Genomic DNA, 21,201 nt, shown 5'->3' on the forward strand with positions numbered 1-21,201 from the left:
CTGCCATGTGTCAGACACTGTACTAAGACCTGATATTACAACTACAAACCTGAAATAGTCCTTGCCCTTAAGGAGTTTGCATTCCTCTGAATATTTCTTCCTACTCTGTTGAATTCCAAGATGCCAAAGATTTTTGGAGGCCAAACTGGGTTTCCTGCCCCCCAGTAACCCCATCTTCTTCCCAAACTTAACCCTCCAGCAGCAAGCCCCATTCATTTCAGTGTTCTCATAACCAAGATAAGACTGAGGTGGAGGAGCTGGGGTAAAGGGAGAGGAGTATCCACAGCTAGGGTAGAGTAGCCTGTTAATGGGTAAGGACTATTTCTTACATTAGGTTTTAAAATCTATATTCAATTTATAGTGATCTGGAAATTCCCAAGACTAGAGATGAAGAAAAGTCTAGAAATGGGGAGGAAGGAAAGTGAAAGCAGGATTAGAGAGGGGAAATGAGGTGAGGAATTCTTCTAAAAGGAAGAAGTCTCCACATCTGGGCTGAGAGAAGGGGCCGGGAGTACAGGATGGAGTGTGTGAAGGAGACAATAAGTCAGAAGAGTAATAGAGAGGGAAGAAAGAGAAAACATAGTGAATTAGGTCAGTAAGAGAGAGAAGAAAGGCAATGCTGTGAGAGAGTAAGAGGGAAAAGGAATGCCTTGGGGCAGTGGCATGGGAAAAGATGTTCTAAGATGGAGGAAAAAGAGATAGGAAAATTCAGCAATACAAGGAGGAAAAGGCTGAGAAAAGACAAAAAGTTAAGAGTTAGTGGAAGAGGCTGGGAAAGGATCAAAAGTAAGGACACTGGGGGAGGCTGGAAAAGGTAAGGAGTGGGTGGGGTAAGTCTGAGGAAATCACACCTGCCACTAGGATATGGCAGACCACAATGAATATAAGGAGAAAGGAAAGAAAGAACTTGACTAACAATGTAATATGGATGGTTGGGAACTCATAGCTCTTTCCTGTCTGTTTTTTTGGGGAAATTTGACTATCAGTACTTCTATTTTCTGTTCAGCTGCCCACTGGACTCAGGATGTTGGGGAGGGCCTCTGAGTTCACTCTGCTGCCCCCATAGCTACATGCCCACCCCCCTCCTCTTCAGGCTGGGGGAGATGTTGGCCTGTTGAGAGGATACTTGCTTGTAGACCATGAACAGTATTCCTTCTCTAAGTTTCCTTTCTCCACAGCATCCCACAGGAGCTTCCTCCCTTTCCAACAAAAGCCAGGGGCTTCCAGAATTGCTCCTAGCCAAGCTATCCTATTTACCTTCATGGTCTCTCTCTGGCATTAGTAACCATGAAGTCTTCAAATTCAAAAGTCCTACAGGAAATTACTTTGATATTATAACCACCTCCTGGGGCAAGTCTGGAAGTTAGAGGCTGTGCATTTTTCTCTACTTCGGATAAACTATTTTCCCCTATTAATCAGCAATGACGTCGAGGCCAGGCAGCTCACACTGCCTGTTTGCATGGAGGGCAAGAAGCAGATGAGGCCGCCTGGGCCAATGCCTGCATAGCTGGGCACTGGGTTTTAGCCCTGCCTCAACTCCTAAGCTGGTGCTTCTCACTCAAATCTCACTCTCTTCACTACCCTTTCTTTACAAACACCATGACTCTGAAATCACACCTGCAGTTTGAAGCAAAGATGAGTGGGAAAAAAAAGTCTGTTGAAGCCTATATCACATTTCTTTCCATTTAAAGCCAATTCTGAGGATCTCCAGATGATGTTGGAGCACAAAAGGAGCCCTGGAGAGGCAGGTCCAAGACCTCTTTTAGCTCTCTCACCACACTGCAGGTTCCTGAACTGAAAAAAAAGAAGGGTCAAAGTCTTTCTGATCCTTCTGGTCACTTCCACTCCTCCCCCTCCCTAAAGTCAGATGGGGCATATAGTCCATCCAGGATTATATCTTCATTCCTCAATAACATAAAAGGTAGCCAGAATCCAGAAAGTTATCAGAAAGTTTTCACTTTGAGCTTCTTTATGAACTGGGTAAATGCAAGAGATGTGAAGGTAAAATTAATTAGAAGTCTCTGAAAATAGGACAAATTAATTGGAGCAATTTAAGCCAAGATCTGAGAAAGACTCTTGGTTCTCTGTTCTTTCAGATCACTGACCCTCTGTGGAGAAGAAAGGGTTAATGGGTCAAAGGAACAAACAATGCAATTTAGGAAGGGCCAAAGGAAAAAAATGTGCTGAGTCTAGCACTCAAGATTGGATCCATCACAAGCCCTTTTTCACCTGGGACAAACTGGAAATCTGATCAGGAGTAGGGAGAAGTGTCGAGAAAGAATTTGGCCCTAGAGTACATATGTCTAGAACCTCATATAGAAATGTCAACCACATTTCATTGGAGAGGGTTTCTGGTTCTAAACAGTAGTCACTATTTCTGTGGTCAAGATGCCAATTTGCTGGTTCCAGATTTGCTTTCCCTAGATGACAAATAATTGTTCCAAGTGCCTTTAAGGTTCCTCAGGCTTGGTGGGTCTGGATTCTTCACATAGAGCATGACAGGGAGGGCAGCCAGGAAGATGGCATCAATAGCAAAGTTAGCACCATTCTAAGAGCAGCCAAGCCACCTGCCTGGGTGCAACAGCATAGCTGTGACAGCCAATGCTGAGGGCATCCACAGAACTAGACCAAGAAAAGTAAATGTGTTACTAATGTTATGATAATGACAAAGAATTCTGTCTGATGCTGATTTATTTCCATTTAGAGAGAAAGAGGACACCTGGTTAACTAAAGTCCTTTCTTTGAGGAGGTGGGTAGTGATGGCTTCTCAATTTTATTAAACATGTGGCCTGAATAAAATCCTAATCAGATAGCAGCTTTCCTATCCAGAATAATAACTTGCTTCCATCCATTACAGTTTTTTGGCTGGAAAAGCCACCATTTGAATTAGTGGCAGCTTTCCAAGATGAAAACAGAGCCTATCACTTTAAATTTTGGTCAGTTATACCAAATTTAAAGTGATAAAACTTATTTTTTGGCTTAGGAATCTATTAGGAATTTAGATGTTGTTTCTACCTATTGCTTAGCTCCTAGGGTTGTTTTCTCCTCTTCCCCTCCCCCCCTTAAAAGATACTTATTTCTAAGTTTATGATTTCATATCATTTATTTTTAACACAGCTAGGATTTTGCTTCATGTATAAAATACAACAACAGTGAAGTGGACAGACTAAGAATCACTTTATCCATCCATCCTTGAAAATACTTCTCCCACAATGATGTGTAGCTACCTCTTTTCTTTAGGATTGAATCTTAAGAATTCAGAGGATCCTTAGACTAACATAGAGACAGGTAGTAATAGGATTACTACCCTGAGCTCCAGGACTGAATCCTTCTGCTCAAGCCTCAGTACTGTCTCTGTCCCCTTTCATATTTTCCATTTGTTTTGTGAGGTGCCTAGAAGGTTCTGGCAGATGGGCCTCCTATAAATAAAGTTTATGAGATGATCCTGAGGACTGGGTGAGCTAAGGCTGCGGTGGCAGCTGCCCAGACTTAATGCACCACCCAATGGCTAATCAGACAGGTTGTACCAGCCCCAGTAGGCTGGAGGCCACTTCTGGACCAGGGTAACTAGTAGGCCAGCAGGCTGGAGGTGATTAAAATTCTTTTAAGTGGGAGAAAGACAGACAAAGAAGCAGAGGTCCTGGATACCCTCCTCCAGTACCATCTATGTGGAATGTGCCAAATTACTTGCCACAAATGCTGCTTTGTTTAAATCTCTTTCAGGCTATACAGAAAGCAGAACAGCTATAATTGGAAAAGTCTTCCTGACATTTTATCAGTCACAAGTTGGTCCTGGTCATACTAGACAAGCCTCTGAAAAGATTGCAGAAAAAGGAGAGCATTAACAAAATTGGAGGGAGGGGTGGGAGGGGAGGAGGCTTCCTATTTGTCTCCTCAACTCAGTTTTTATTTTTAGCCAAAGATCTTAATCCTATCTCTGGCCACTTCCTCTTCCTGCTCAGACTAGTTGTCCTTTAGTATGGAAGAAGACCACATCAACTAATTGAGTGATCAGTGGCATGACTTGCACAATTATATTTATTATAGTGAGGGGTTTGCTGTGCAAGGCATCCTTTTCACTCACCTTTACCAGAACTATTCCACCCTATGGCATGTGATTGATAGGATACAAAACTATTGGTGAAGGTCTAGCTGCTGCTAGAGTCTCTTGGCCTTGAACTGGTTTCTCTTGCTCTCATTAGCAAGGCACCAAGGCAATTCATCAATACTGGGCAAGTACCAGCATGTCAGTGTGGGCTAGAACATGGGTCAGTCAGGCTAAGACTTCCAAATCCAAAGTGGTGGAGATACAGGCCGAGAAATGTCCAGTGTGGCAACATGTCTGATCCTGGAGAAGCCAGTGGGAGCCCCAGGGAGAGCTCTCCTTTCTCTGTGAAGGGCAGGGCCATCCTGGAATGAGTTCACACTAAGAGAGGAGCTTTTGCCTTGGAAAGTGTTGTGGTTTCAGCAGCATCCAGTGAGCTCAAACTCTGGGTACTAATAGAGGAGAGTAGCATAGACCTAGGAGTGGTAAACTGACATTCTTCTAGTGTTAAAGTTCTTCCTGCACAGAAGATGCTGCTGAGAAGGAGGCAGCAGCACCATATAGACAAGTGCATGGGACCACTTCTGGAAGTGGCAGATTGTGACAGATATTATTTCTCTGGCTGAGAAATGAGGGTCTCTGCAGGAAGTCTGGTCTGATTACACAGAATACACAATTAATCCCTAGGCCTCTCTCTAATACCAACCCAAGCCATGCCAAACTGACTTTAGATCTGACCGGATCATGGGACAATGCCTTGGGTCTCTACAGGCATCAAAGCAGGCCACAACTGAATTTTGGAGGTGGATTGTCATGGCTCATGAGGATGAGCATTTGATGACAAGATAGCCAAGGCTGCCTCCTTGGGGGTTCGCATGAAAATTATGAAAGAACTTCCAAGAGCAGAGTTCATGGAGGAGGGAATGCAAGCAAATTCGAAGACTAAAAGGGAGCTCAAACTATGGATATTCTAACCTACACTGTCAAAAGAATAAATTCTGTAAAATCATCTCACTCCAGGCTCATGCATAACCCCCTTATTTTAACCTTGCCCTTTTGGCGATCCAGGGGGATCTTGGATTCCTGGACCTTTTTTGATTCTCCCTCTAGATTACTTCACTTGGTGATCTCAGCTCCCATGGATTCAATGATCACCTCTGTGGCGATGACTCTCATAGATATTCATCCAGCTCTAAACTCTCTGCTGCCCTCTAGACTTGGCTCTCCAACTACATACTGAACATTTTGACCTGAATGTCTTGTGTAGATAATCTCTACCCAAAATCAACAAGTCCAATATGGAACTAATCTTTTTCTTCACACTTTCCCCCTCTTCCTACCTTTGCTATTATTGTGAAGGGAACCACTATTGTCCTAATCATGAAGGCTTGCAATGATGACAAGTCACCTTTGATTCAGTTCCCTCTCACTACCTCCCCATCTCCACCCCCCCCCCCCCCCCCCCCCGCAATTTGGCAATCAAGTAACTGCCATGTGCTGTCAATTCTACCTTAGTAACATCTCTTGTATACAACCTCTTCTTTACTCTGACATTGCCACTTTTCACAGACCACCACTTTGGTGTAAGCTCTTACCACCTTATTCCTGGATTACTGCAAAAACCTTCTGTTTGGTCATCTTTCCTCAAATTTCTTCTCATTCTAATCTAGTTTTCTCTTCTGAACTTTTTTTTAAGGTTTTTGCAAGGCAAATGGGGTTAAGTGGCTTGCCCAAGGCCACATAGCTAGGTAATTATTAAGTGTCTGAGGCCAGATTTAAACTCAGGGACTCCTGACTCCAGGGCCTGTGCTCCATCCACTGCACCACCTAGGCGCCCTATTTTTCTCTTGTCTGACCATGTCACTCCCTTTCTCAATAGTAATCTCCAGAATTATAAACTCCATTTTTTGGCTTTCACAGCTCTTCACAACCTGGTCTCTTCCTACTTTTCCAGTGTCCTTAACCTCTTACTTTCCTCCACCCTGTATTTTGCTTTCAGATATTAACCTCCTTATCGTTCCTTGAACATAAAGTTCTATCTCCAGTTTTGTCTTTTCCTGAGTTGTCCTCCCATGCCTAGAGTATTCTCCCTCTGCATCACCACTCCAGGCTTTTCTGACTTTCATTAATTTTCAGCTAAAACCTCACCTTCTACTGGCCTTTCCCAATTCCCATTAATCCCAGTGCCTTTTCTCCAAACTCCCTTCAATGGAGTCATAGCTTTGCATGTGTTTTTTTGCAGTACAAGATGAGTTCTTTGATAGCAAGGACTATTTTTTGCCTTTCTTTGTATCCCCAGTACCTAGTACTGGTGACTGGACTAAGACTAAGGTAAAATGTAGCTATACTAAAAGGTTTTCTCGCTTTGGCATTATTGGTGAGTTAACTTCTGTGGAAATTTCTTAAATCCCCTAAAAGCACTTGAAATATGAAAGTGATTCCATCCCAATAAGGTACACCTAGTACCTTGTTCAAGGAAGTCTGGGAAGAGTCAGCTCCTAACAGGATCAACACCATTTTCCTTTCTGACCTGGGCCACAAGGCAATGCCCATGAATATTAATTGACTGCTGAAAGGCAGTTTTCTTAGGAAGTCCATGCTAGTCTTGGCTCCCCAGGGTCCCTATACTATCCCACCCAAAGCTATGGAAATTATTCCATCAATTGCATTCTGAAGTGTCTAGTGGAACTTTAAAGTTCCTTGGTTGGTTTTAGGAATAGAGTATTTCAGAAAATGAAGGATCTTGAAAGATCACTGTTTCTGAGAAGGATCTCAATATACCTTTAACTCATCCACCCCCAAAACTTCTGTCAAGGAAGGAAAGTTCTTTCAGAAGTAAGTACTTGTGATTCAGACAACATCCTTACATTTCTAGAGTTCAATTCAACTGATAATTTATTAAGTATCTACTAGAAGGAAGATGAGGGTAGGCTTGGCTCCCAAGTTGCTAGGCACTTCTAGGCTCCTGAAGCTAACAAAACTTCCACTATTACAGATATATGATCCACCACCAGCCTGAAGTCCAAACCATATTCCCACCTCAGGCAAAGCCCAAGGGGGGGAGGAAAGGCCTGATCACTATCCAAATTTATTCCAGGATGCCCCTTTCCCTGTTTTATTCCCATTTAGGTTAGGGACAAGAAGGAGAATCAAGGAATTGCTCACTATTCCTGACCTTGTTTTTCCCCAATTAAGCTTCAAGCCCAAAGGGATTTGCTCATAAGTATGACAGAAAAAGGAAAAGCTGAACTTAGGGAGATCTTGTATAAGTCACAGAAATTATATGGCTGATAGTTACACAATAATTTGCAATACAATTTACATATATTAAGGCCAAGTACTGTAGGCATGTTTATTCTCATTTTAAAGATTAAAAAAACATACTGAGTATCAAGAGTCATAATCTGACCTCAGGTCTCTCCTGACTCCAAGATGAGGATTCTTACCATTACATCAGTCTTTTTTTCTTGAGGTCCTTATAAATTTATTTGAAAGCTAAATAAGCAATGAGAACATTTTGTAAATATAATCAATAAACCTAAAACACATCTTCCAGTCAGGAAAAAAAAAGGATAATTTTTTCCAAAGTAGAATCACTTACTGGGTCAAACCCCCATCCCAAGACAAACAAGGGAGCGCCTCTCCTCTTACTATCATTGCCTTAACTTAGAATTACTTTGTCAACCATTAGAACATATTCTCAGAGAGAATCTCTCTCTCTCTCTCTCTCTCTCTCTCTCTCTGTCATGATTATGTTTATGAAAAATAATCAAATCCACATGGCTGGTGGCCCTCCCTTTGAGAGCTGAAACCTCATTCAAGATGAGTTACCTGCAGGGTTCGAGGTTTCTGGGTGCTAGGCGGGGGTTGGCACCCTTCCTCTCCTTGGCCTGCAGGTTCCGGGGGAGCTGGACACCCACGGTGCAGCTGACTCGCAACAGGAGAGTCACAAACAGCTCAGGGTAAAGGCCCAACACTGCTGCCCCAGACTCTGGAGCAGACATGATCTCATACAGAGCACATGTGGCCTGGAGGAGAAAGGGGGATGGGGGGAGGAGAAAAAGAAGAGGATTAAAGAAAGGATCTCCAGTACTACCACAATACCTGAATGGGTTAGGCTCAGTCAGTTACAAAAACAAAGGAAGTCAGCTCTTAGTACTCTTTTCCAATTCTGGCCACAATGATTCCAAAGGTCCTGTGCTACTCTGGCTTGGAGGCCTATAGTATCAAAAAAGGGACCAATAGAAACAAAGCACAAAAGCCACCATTAAGGGCCATTTCACTTTGAAACTAAAATGCTTTGGAATTCTCTGCTCAGGGGGAGGGGAGAACAGGAGATCTGACAGCTCAGATTTTATGGGCAGGAAGACTACACACATGCAAACATTACACTTGCATAACCTTATTCCGGCTGATTTAAAGAGCGCGGTAATTACCCAGCACCAAACATACTGGGGGTGACTGCAATGTGCACAAGGGAGGGAGGGAGGGGCAAAGTGTTGGCTTTCACAGGGACTGATCCTGTACCATCTGTACTCGGCTCTTCAGAGAAGAGGAGGAAATTTTCACAGCTGTTTTACTGCTTAAAAAGCTGCCAAGCTGGGTTTATTTTTTTTTAAAGGGATAAAATGCAAAATGATCTCCCTTGGGGATGAACACCTGAGAGGCCTTTTATGAGGCTAGAGCTTAGAGCTAATAGGCATTATATAGTGATGCGTTATTTCCCCAAGCAGGGACTGGCAAAGACACCTGAGTAGAGGAAATGAAAAGAGCATTTCAGCCAGTGATATCCAGAATGACAGCTTCTAGAAAGGTCAAGACTCTCCTCCCTGACCCTCTCATGCCCTCTACTACAACCCTCTCCTACATCATCCCCCTGCCCCAGCACATTGTAGGGAAGAAAGAGAAAATATGAACAGGCCAAGGCAACAGCACCAGAGAAAGCAAGAGACTATGGAAATAGGGAAGAAAGACCTTAGAAGAAGACCGATGAATACATACCATGGTCTCCAGGGTCATCCTGTATAGAACCTGCCCACAATATTCCCTATCTATACTCCTAGGAACAGGAGTACTGATAGACTTAAGTGCCAAAAAAAGAAAAGCAGCTTGTGGGTATATTCATTAAAAGGGGGAAAAGCTTCCTTTGGGCTATCAGGTGGCTTGGTGATAGGCTAAGTGCCAGATGGGAGGAGAGAAGGCAATAAAGTAAGCCCTAGGAGCCAAGGGAGGCTTACCTCTGTCAGATGTTACTCTAGAGCCTCTGGGATTGGTATATACCCACTCCAATGGTTTATTCCCTCTCCCGAGTCATCAATCCATCACCTATCCCTCGACCACCACAGCCCACTGGAATCCCATGACATACCTGCGCATCAAAGGCAGGGAAAAGGATAGACCAAAGCTACTATACTCACAGCAAGTGGGATCACTGTGGCCACTCGGTCATAACTGCTGCTCAACAGGAAGGACTTATTCTCCGTGAATGGGACATCTTTATTCATCTTATCTAAAAGAAGCTCCAGGACTTGGGATGTTAGAGTGGGTTCTGTAGCTAGAGCCCTCCAAAGGGAACAGGTATGACTAAATAAAGCAGAGAAGATAGGGGAAAAATTCATCACCACACCAAGGTTACCACTACTCCTCATGATTATAAACAGACAGTTACTGAGAAACTATGGAGTTTCTCATTTATGGGCTTGAAGCACAGGTCTTTTTCCACTTTAATATTCTAGGATCTTGGAGGTGGCTAGGTGGGGTAGTGAATAGAGCACTGGCCTTGGAGTCAGGAGTAACTGGGTTCAAATCCAACCTCAGACACTTAATAATTACCTAGCCATGTGGCCTTGGGCAAGCCACTTAAACCCATTGCCTTGAAAAATCTAAAAAAATATTATAGGATCTTATGGAACATTCAGGCAGAAAATATAGTTCCTGTACTTAAGAAACTCAAAGCCTAGTTGGAGGGATATAATATACATGTAATAAAACAATAATATGTGAACAAATGTTAAACACCAAAGAAGTGGCAAGATGATGGTAATCACAGAAAATCAAGTTTTTGAGTGCTCCACCAGCCAACCACAGTCTCAGTTCAGTGTGAGTGGTAAAGGAAAGCATTGGTTCTCATATCACAACCAACACTATGACAGAAACACTCAACAAAGCTGCCAAATCCTGAGGAACATCTACCTTCAGATCATTTTGGAGCCTTAAGAGTTAACCTATTAATGAGAGGTTCCTTGGGAAATACAGTTAAGTCCAGAACATCTTCCCCACTCACCCTCCCCGACAAAGGATCAGAGTCCCAGGGACTACTCTCAAATCAGTAAGGCCTTCTTAGGACCAGTTCCCAAGCAGAGCATGCCAAATTTGGATGTCATCCACCTAACTCTAATCTACCCATATTATTTACCAGTTGACAGTGACAAAATAGGACCACCACCTGGAACCTGAGGAAGATGGAAGCCTTAAATAGGTCCAGAGTAAGGTAGTGTGGTACATAAAAAAAAAATACTACTGAGAGAAGGTGTATGGACAGGTTACTAAACCTCTCCAGGCCTCAAGTTTGTTTTTAAAATAACTCACATTTATGGATCCAACCATTTCAGAAAGTAATTTGGAACTATATCCAAAGGGGAATAAAATTGTGCATACCCTCTGATCCAGCAATACCAGTACTAGATTTATATTCCAAAGAGATCATAAAAAGGGGAAAAGATCAACATGTACAAAAATATTTATAGCAGCTGCTTTTGAAGTCAAAGAATTGGACATTGATATTGCCCATCAATTGGGGAATGGCTGAACAAATATGGAACACTATTGTTCTATTAGAAATCAGGAGAAATGGGATTTCAGAGAAGCTTGGAAAGACTTGCATGAACTGATGCTGAATGAAATGAGTAGAACCAGAAGAACACTGGACACATTAACAGCAACATTATGAGATGATGAACTACAAGGTATGCAGCTCTTCTCAGCAGTTCAGCTATCAAGGATAATCCTGAGAGATCTGTTATGAAAATGCCATCTACATCCAGAGAAAAAAACAATGGACTCGGAATGCAAAGCAAATCAACCTTTTTAACTTCTTTTATGTTTTTTCCTTCTCTCTCATAGTTCCCCCCCTAGTTTCAATTCCTATTTCAGAACATGACTAATAAGGAAATGTTCAACATGATTATATATGCACAACCTATATCAAATCGTTCATTGCCATAGGGAGGGGGGAGGGAAGGGAAGCTGGTAGAAAAAATGAGGAAGTCAAAAGTCTGCAAAAGCCATGAATGTTGGAGCGAGTAGGTGGCACAGTGGATAGAGCACTGGCCCTGGAATCAGGAGGACCTGAGTTCAAATTTGATCTCAGACACTTAATTATTACCTAGCTAGGTGACTTTGGGCAAGTCACTTAATCCCATTGCCTTGCAAAAAATCAAAAACAAAAAAGCATGAATGTTGAAAATTATCTTTGCATGTAATTGGGAAAAAATGAAATAAAATGGAAAAAATAACTCACATTTATATAATACTTTCAGGTTTATAAAACACTTCTTCATAGTGTTGCAAGTTACTTCCTTTTTACAAATAAATAATTGAAGTTCAGAGGGGTAAGTTTGTCCCCAGTCATAGATCTCTCATGGTCCCATGTCCAATATTCTCTATGAGTATGGAACTAACTACAAAACCCTTCTGAGAAAGGAAAGACTGGGAAAACCTGCCTGAGCAGAATTAGAGTAGAATGAGGGAACTATAAAAAACAAATTATTTTCTAATATCAATACCATAAAAATGAATAATTCTGATCAATAGTCAGCCACAATTACAAAGGACTGATAATAAATGTTGCCTAACTCTTGACAGAGATAGAACAGAATGAGATATGCAATTTTGGATATGATCAATATAGGGACTTGTTTTACTTGACTGTTAAAATGTTAAAAAATTGTTTTTCTTTCTTTTTCCAATGGGTAGTTGGGGAAGAATGAGGGAGAAAATAAATGAAATAAACTTGATGTTTACCTAAGTTCTTTAAGAGAACTTAAGAATAATGCTTAAGGCACTATTTTTCTATGATTCTGTACCTACTTTATTAAAGGTGTTAGAAGGCTGGTTTTCCCCTCTGATAAAATGAAGCTATGGTCAAAATGGACTAAACTTATAATCATAGGCATAAAAGGACATTCAAAGTATTGAGAAGACCTTTAGGTATTAAATGAAAGGTAGCTCTCTAAAGTTTTGGTTTTCTCCAGCTATAATGAGAGCCAAACATGCAAGATTATAAATTAGAAAGGTAAGATAAGATATTTTTAATATTACTGATGTGGAAATTTTCAGTTTGCAATTCAAAGAGGCTTTATTATAAGCATAAACTTTTTGCAAGGCAATGAGAAAGTTAAAGAGGTGAAAAACTCACAGTACTTGCCCTTTTGTTTACACTCAAACATGGAAGAGGTTTCATAAGGAGAATAACCTAATACCTAACAATAAAATGAATGTCAAGGAACAAGAAAATCAAACAAATATCATTTTGATATTTTCAGTCTGGTTGTTTAGAAGACTGGTAGCATCATCTACAGAAATAGAGAAAGTTAAAAAGAGGGACATATTTTCTGAAGAAATTGTGTTAATTTTTGAATATGTTGGGTTGGATATGCTGACAGGACATCTAAGTGATGTTCAGCAAGGAACTGAAAGTATGGGACTGGAATTCAATGGAGTTATCATAAAGATATGGGAGATATATACATAGGGTTAAGTAACTGAGGTCAGAACACATGAAGTTGCAAAAGAGGAAAGTAGAAAGACAGAAGAGTTGAGTAATAGATCTTGGAGACACCTATGTTTAAGGTGCTAAAGAAAGAAAATAAAGCAAAAGATAACCAGACTGAATAGTCAAAGAGGTAAGAGACCCAGGAAAGAGCAGTGTCACAAAAATAAAAAGAGAAGAGAAATTATCTAGACAACATGGAAATAAATGGAGTCAAAGAGTGTAGAAAGACTAAGGAAGACAAAAACTAAGATAAGATTATTGGTTTGGGAAATTAAGAAGTCATTGGTCATCTCAAAGAAAGTAGTTTCTATTGAGTGATGAGAGTGGAAGTCAGATTTAGGGGTAACAAAGTGAATGGTTACAGAAAGAAATCAAAGATAGAATGTATGAAGTACAGACTAGTCATTCTAAGAAAAAAAGGAAAGTGGTGTTTTTGTTTGTTTACTTTTTTCTTAGGGATGGGAAGTCTTTAAATTATTTGTAGGAATTGATGAATGGACAAAGGATATGGAAAGGCAATTCTCAGACAAAAAAATCAAAAGCTATCTCTAGTCAAATGAAAAATTGCTCTAAATCATTACTGATTAGAGAAATACAAATTTTAAAAAAATCTCTGAGGTATCACCTCACACCTCTCAGGTTAGTCAATATGACTAGAAAGGAAAATGATAAATATTGGAAGGGATGTGGAAAAGCTGGGACACTAATGCACTGCTGGTAGGGCTGTGAACTGATCCAACCTTTCTGGAGAGCAATTTGGAATTATGCCCAAAGGGCAATAAAAATGTGCATACCCTTTGATCCAGCAAGATCTGGATCTATATCCTGAAGAGATCATGAAAAGGGTAAAAAAAAAAAATCACATATGTACAAAAATATTCATAGCAGCTCTTTTTGTAATGGCAAAGAAATGGAAATTGAGAAGATGTCCATCAATTGAGGAAAGGCTGAAAAAACTGTGATATCTGCACATGACGGGACACTATTGTTCCATGAGAAATCAAGAGGGATGGGAATTCAGAAAAGCCTGGAAAGACTTTTGTGAATTGATGCCGAGTGTGATGAGCAGAAACAGATGGAGCCAAGATGGCAGTATAGAGGCAGGAATTCCCAGAAGCTCTCCCCACCAAAACTCTAAAAGCCATAAAATTGTAACTCTAACAAGAGAAGCAGAACCCACAGAAAGACTGAGTGAAACAATTTGCCAGCCTAAGACAACTTGGTAGATCCACCAGAAAGGTCTATTCTACCAGGACCAGGGTTGGAAAGAGTGATGCAGAAAAATCAGCACCTTGGTGAAGGAGATATTAAAAAACACGGAAGAAAGTAACATGTTAAAAACCAGCTTAGGTCAAATGGAAAAAGCAGTCCAAAGGGCGATAAAAGCTCTCTGAAGAAACAACTCCTTTGGGGTGGCTAGGTGGCGCAGTGGATAGAGCACTGGCCTTGGAGTCAGGAGTACCTGAGTTCAAATCCGGCCTCAGACACTTAATAGTTACCTAGCTGTGTGGCCTTGGGCAAGCCACTTAACCCCATTTGCCTTGCAAAAAACCTAAAAAAAAAGAAGACACAACTCCTTCAAATTAGAATGGAGCTGAAGGAAACTGATGACTTTGTGAGAAATCAAGTAACAATAAAACAAAACCAAAAGAATAAAAAAAAACTAAAAGAAAATGTGAAATATCTCATTGGAAAAACAACTGACCTGGAAAACAGATCCAAGTGAGATAATTTAAAAATTATTGAACTACCTGAAAGTCATGACCAGGAAAAGAGGCTAGATTTCATTTTTCAAGAAATAATCCAGGGGCAACTAGGTGGTACAGTGGTTAAAGTACTGACCCTAGAGTCAGAAATACCTGAGTTCAAATCCGGCCTCAGACACTTAATAATTACCTAGCTGTGTGGCCTTGGGCAAGCCACTTAACCCCATTTGCCTTGCAAAAAAACCTAAAAAAAAGTTAGAAGAAACAACTCCTTCAAATTAGAATGGAGCTGAAAGAAACTGATGACTTTGTGAAAAATCAAGTAGCAATAAAACAAAAACAAAAGAATAAAAAAATAAAAGAAAATGTGAATATCTCATTGTAAAAAACAACTGACCTGGAAAACAGATCCAGGTGAGATAATTTAAAAATTATTGAACTACCTGAAAGTCATGACCAGGAAAAGAGGCTAGATTTCATTTTTCAAGAAATAATCCAGGGGCAACTAGGTGGTACAGTGGTTAAAGTACTGACCCTAGAGTCAGGACGATCTGAGTTCAAATCTGGCCTCAGATTCTCACTTAATCCCATTGCCTTGAAAAAAAAAAACAAAAAAACAAACAAGAAATAATTCAGCCAAATTGCCTTGAGATGCTAGAAGCAGAGGGTAAAATAAAAACTGAGAAATCCACTGATCACCTTCTGAAAGAGATCTCCCCAAAAAACCTCCCAGGATTATTATAGTCAAATTCCAGAACTCCCAAGTCAAAGAGAAATTACTACAAGTAGCCAGAAAGAAACAATTCAACTACTGTGGTGCTACAGTCAGGATTACACAGGATTGGCAACATCTACATTAAGGGCTTGGAACATAATATTTCAGCTGGATTACAACTGAGAATCCACTACACCAAGCAAAACTGAACATCCTCTTTTGGGGAAAAGATGGACATTAATGAAATAGGAGGCTTTCAAACTTTCTTGTTGAAACAACCAGAGCTGAACTGAAAATTTGATCTTCAAGTACAGGACTCAGGTGAAGCATAGAGAGGGTAGACAAGAAGGGTAAATTATGAGGGATTTAATGATGTTGAAATGCATGCATTCCTGCATGGGAAGAAGATACTGATAACTGATATGAACCTTCTCATTTAGAAGAGTGGTTAGAAAGAGCATATATAGACAAGGCACAGAAGGGAGCTGAATATAATAGTATAATATAGTAAAAAGATGGAGTCAATAAGTGAAAAAGGAATGTATTGGGATAAAGAGAAAGGAGAAGCAGAATGAGCTAAGATATTTCATGTAAAATAATCAAGAAATAGTTTTTGCAATGGAGGGGAAGTTGAGGGTGAATGAGTGAGCCTTCATTCTCATCAGAAATGGTTCAGAGATGAAATAACATACACACTCAATGGGGAATAGAAACATATCTTACCCTAGAGGAAAAAGAAAAAGAAGGGTATGGGAGAAATGGGAAAGGAGAAGGGGAGGGGGAGAATGTAGACAGAAGAGAGAAGATCGTGAGGGAGGGTAGTCAGATACAACATACATCTGAGGAGGGTGAGAGAGAGAGAGAGAGAATAGGAAAAAATGGGAGTGGGGAGGAAAAGTATGGAGGGAAATAACAGTTAACAATAGCAACTGTGGGAAAAATACTGAAGCAACTACTCAGATGGACTTACAATATGTAACCCATCCCAGAAATAGAGCAGGTGGTATCTGAACATTGACAAAGTTCACTTTTTTTCTCTCACTTCATTTCTCTTGAGGTTTCTCTATCTTTTTTGTGGGGAAGGAGATTTATGTTTACTTTCACAACAAGATTATTATAGTAATGTGAAAATAATCATTAAAAAAAAGAAATGAGAAGAACCAGAAGAACATTTTACATACTAACAACAACATGGGGTGATGAGTAAACATGATGGACTTGTTCATTTCAGCAGAACAATAATCACACAATTTTAAAAGACTTGTGATGGAAAATACCATCCATATCAAGAGAAAGAATTGTGGAGTTTAAATGAAGACCAAAGCTTATTATTTTAAATTTTTGAAAGTTGTCTATGTATTATGTCATTTTTTTCTCTCTAGGGTTTTCTTTCTTCCGTTTGGATCTGATTTTCTCTCACAACATGATCATTATCGATCTATGTTTAGCATTATTATAAATATAGAGGCTATATCAGATTGTTTTCTGTCAGGGGGAGGAAAGGGAGGGAGGGAGAAAAATGTAAAACTCAAAATCTTGCAAAAAAAAGAATGGTAAAAACCTATCATTACATGTAGTTGGAAAAACAAATGAATATTTTAAAAAATATTTCAAAAAATATTTGGAAAATCAAATGATATTTTTAAAAAAATTTTAAATATTAAGAGAAAAGCTAGGGAGTGAAGCCAAGATGGCAACAAGAGTGGACTGTATCTTAGGCACTCTCTCATAAAACTTCTAAATTAAGGACTCTAACTAAATTTTTGAGAGACAGAACCCACAGAGGGACCCAGTGAAGTAGTTCTCCTACTCAAGGTAACCTGGAAAAGAGCAGAAAGGCTCTGTTCCCCGGGGTTGGAGGGGTGGCCCACCAGAGCAAAAGAACTTCAGCCTCCCGGAAGCAGCCACAGGGTGCTGGGAGCTGCAGCTCACAGCAGCTGGGGCAGTTTCCTGATCTACACCCCAGGGAACACCAGGCACAAATTGCGGGAACAGCGGGGAGACCTCTGCCAGAGCGAATACATGAAGTCCAGCCCTCAGGGCACACAGCGAGCAGCATGGCCACTGCATTCCAGGTCCAGGAAACATAAGCAGGCAGAGTCAGTAAGCAGGAGCTCCCAGGGCATGAGCCCATTGAGCTGAAGGAGGGGAGTGAAGAGAGACTGCTGAGCTCTGTCCTCTGCCCCTGGAGCAGGACTCTGGGGTTCTGACCACATTCAGATCCTGATCACAGTCTGGGCCCCCCCATAGAACAGCAAGGCCCACCCCACCTCAGCCCTGTAGCAGAGGAGGGCGCATATGGTCATTCACAGACCAGGAGGGAGGACAGAGCCTCACACACTGAGATCCTTGTGGGAGTGTCCCAAAAGCTCAGGAAGCACCCCCAAAACAGGCTTAAGCTGGGAAAATGAGCAAGCAGAGAAAAAAGGAACACCATTGAGAAATACATTATCTATGATCCCAAGAAGGATCAATGTACTCAGTCTGAAGATGAGGAAGCACAAGCTCCTGCATCTAAAGACTCCAAGAAAAACAGAAATTGGGCTCAGGCTATGACAGACCTCAAAAAAGACTTTGAAAATCAAATGAGGAAGTTAGAAGAAAAACTGGGAAAAGAAATGAGAGAGATGCAGGAAAAACATGAAAATGAAGTCAAGCAGTTTAGTCAAGGAAATCCAAAAAAATGCTGAAGAAAATAGCATGCTAAAAAGCAGCTTAGGTCAAATGGATAAAACAGTTCAAAAAGGTTACTGAGGAGAAGAATGCTTTAAAAAGCAAAATTGGCCAGATGGAAAAAGAGATAAGAAAACTCTATGAGGAAAACAAATCCTTCAGACAAAGAATAGAACTCAGAGAGATTGATGAATTTACGAGAAATCAGGACTCATTACTTCAAAACCAAAAAATATGAAAAATTAGAAGAAAATGTGAAACATCTCATTGAAAAAACAACTGATATGGAAAACAGATTTAGGAAAGATAATTTAAAAATTATTGGCATACCTGAAAGTCATGATCAGGAAAAGAGCCTTGACATCATTTTCAAAGAATTACTACAGGAAAATTGCCCTGATATCCTAGAAGCAGAGGGCAAAATAGAAATGGAGAGAATCTACTGATCCTCCAGAGAAAGAGATCACAGAAAATCAACCCCTAGGAATATTATAGCCAAGTTCCAGAACTCCCAAGTCAAAGAGAAAATATTACAAGCAGCCAAAAGGACACAATTCAAATATCATGGAAAACCAATTATATAATTCTCAGAATCCCCTGAAATCTATCCAGAGCCCTAGATACCTTTAGTTCTTAACCTCAAGTAAAAACTCTCTGATTTATAAAGAATAAAAAAAGTTTGGTTTTGAAATGATTAAATGAAGAAATGAGGAGATATTCAAATCCAATTGTCCTGTGATGCCTGCTCAGGTAAAAGACTAGAGATAAATTTTTGAAAATCATTTGTATCAAGCTAATTGAATAGCAAATGGATAGATGAGAACACAAAAAACTATTAGCTTGCTGAAATTCAGGACATACAGAAAAGACAGCAAAAGGTCAAGGGATGAATCTTGACCAATGTTCAAAGGTGGAAATGAAAAAGAGGAGTCAGTGAAGGTGAGAGAGAATCTATGGAGAGGAAGATGGAGATTAGGACAGTATCAGAGAAGTCAGAGAGAGAAAGATTCAGTGAAGGGAGTTCAACAATGTATAGAGTGGGAGGTTTGAAAAGATTTCTTCCAAACCTAACATTCATAACTCTATTACTAAAAGCCAAAACCTGGCCTGATCTAATGAGTTTATGGTATAGAAGCAAAAAACAATTAAAAAAAAGGTGTAGCAAGAATTAAGAATTTCTATGAGCAGGTGCAGGCTATGTGTGAATATTAAATAGACTATCCTTTTTCTTTCTTCCCCCTTTTCCTTCTTCCCCTCTTGGTCCCAACTGGACCTCACTGGATGTAAAGCCATATGCAGAGAGATAACCTCAGACTTACAGAGGGTTAGTGCAGGTAAGGTCTGTATCATTGCCATGCCTGCTGCTGGCTGTACTTCCCTTTAACCTTTGTCCTAGAATGATGAGACAGGAGAACCTGCATATATGGAACCTGCTCAAGAAATGGAAGGGTCATAGTTGAGGTGTGAAGGAACCTCACAAGCTGAGGTATCTGGACTATGTTAGTAAAAGGCTCAATGTGGGTGGCCATGATATCAGAGTAGAATCAGGGAAGAAAAATCCTGTCACTTTTTCAGAGTTTGAGTTCACTATACTACAGGTGACACTAAATCCATTAAGTGATTCTACAGAATGTGTAAATGAGAAAATGCTGAGCCCTGGAAAAAATGCTGAGGGAACCTCCTCCAGGACTACAGAACCATAGGATTAGCATTTGCCCTGCTAACAGACCACATTAGCCCCATAGAAATCATACCTGTCAAAGGGCAAGGGACTGGCCAAAAGACTGGCCACCACTGCTGCCTTATGCTGAGATGCAAGGAGATATACACTCTGTTGGATAGCCTTTGCCATATGTTCGTCCTTGACCTCACATAATTTGCCATGAATCAGACCCATAATCTCAGGCACCTACAGAGAAATGTATAACAAACATATCATGGGGTCAGAGGATAAGCAAAAACAACAGTCCTCCCCCACCCCTTTTTTTTCCAGGTCAGGGAAGAAATTCCAGGAAATCAAAGTCAGCCAGCTTCCCAAATACGATTCTTCTGAAATCTTTCCTGTTCAAATATGGTTCTAAGTCCTAACCTAGTTAGCAACTGATGTAGGGCCTTTCTCTTGTTTCTTCTGGGGTCTCTAGTCCCTCAACAACCTAGTCTAGGATCACTAGATATAGGTATTAATAAGAAATTAATTTATTAATAAGAAATTTATGATATAGGTATTAATAAGAAATAGTCATGGGCTGAATTATGTGCTAGACTCTACTGAGTCAATAATGAAACAGGTTAGGGAGCATTTTTCTAACCATGGAAAATTCTAGACTTGACCCCTACAAACCTCCCATAAATGATTGCTTTCCTTTCTTTCTTTTTTTCCTTTCTTTTTTTTAAGGTTTTTGCAAGGCAATGGGGTTAAGTGGCTTGCCCAAGACCACACAGCTAGGTAATTATTAAGTGTCTGAGGCCAGATTTGAACTTAGGTACTCCTGACTCCAGGGCCGGTGCTCTATCCACTGTGCCACCTAGCTGCCCCCCCGAAATGGTTGCTTTTCTGTAAGCACATATTCATACTTTTCTGTTTCTGTTCATGCTGTGTTCCTTACCTGGAATATCCTTCAATCTTTTTATCAGAAAGATAGCAAAACTTTGCCTCAAAAAAGCAGCACAAATGCCTCATACCTATATAAGAAATGATTTTTTTTCACTCCTTGAATTCTTATGACATTTTGCTTATGTTCCTTCCCTCACCTCTCATCAGATTCCAACTTGTATTATAGTTGTAGCTTCCTTGACTGAGAGCTCCTCTGATACAGAGCCCATCAATATCTTTCTAACCAAGCATTGTTTATAGTGAACTGGACAGTGCCTTACAGAGAATACATACTTGTTTCCTTTTTTTCCCCCAAGACCTCTCCAGACCCAAGGGGCAAATTCACCCCACAAGTTCTATTCATATTTAATAGCCTTAAAAGCCCTCACTAAGATGATTACAAAAGGCTAGTTCCAAGGTCAAATCTCACTACAAGTCAGATACTTCTGCCTCAGAGCAGAAAACAGACAATTTCTGACAAAGAAAGCAAAGTATAAGCTACTAACAGCAATTTAGAGATATAGCCAATCTTCTGGTGTCATTGCCAAAAGCATCTCTCTTGTCCCCTCCTTACCAGCTGATCTAGGACCTTCCCCCAAACCCTTGGGAAGGATTAACATCACTTTTGGTTTCAGGATCTAGTCTGGATTGCATGGGTCTAGAAGGTGAGTCATCAAGATTGGAGCAATTCCAGGT

General features: G+C 40.4%; 1 protein-coding gene across 1 annotated transcript in view; it reads right to left on the minus strand.

Annotated features, from left to right (window-relative positions):
* The window catches only part of MROH1 (maestro heat like repeat family member 1), a 176,801-nt gene that overhangs the window by 41,825 nt on the left and 113,775 nt on the right, over nt 1-21,201 (minus strand). The window contains exons 32-34 of the mRNA XM_074202153.1: nt 19,667-19,821; nt 9,463-9,628; nt 7,877-8,073 (exon numbers count right to left, since the gene is read on the minus strand). Coding sequence (XP_074058254.1) covers nt 7,877-8,073; nt 9,463-9,628; nt 19,667-19,821 — 518 coding nt within the window. The remainder of the gene's footprint in view (nt 1-7,876; nt 8,074-9,462; nt 9,629-19,666; nt 19,822-21,201) is intronic.

The sequence above is a fragment of the Macrotis lagotis genome, chromosome X, assembly GCF_037893015.1.
Source record: "Macrotis lagotis isolate mMagLag1 chromosome X, bilby.v1.9.chrom.fasta, whole genome shotgun sequence".
Classification (NCBI taxonomy): Eukaryota; Metazoa; Chordata; class Mammalia; order Peramelemorphia; family Peramelidae; genus Macrotis; species Macrotis lagotis.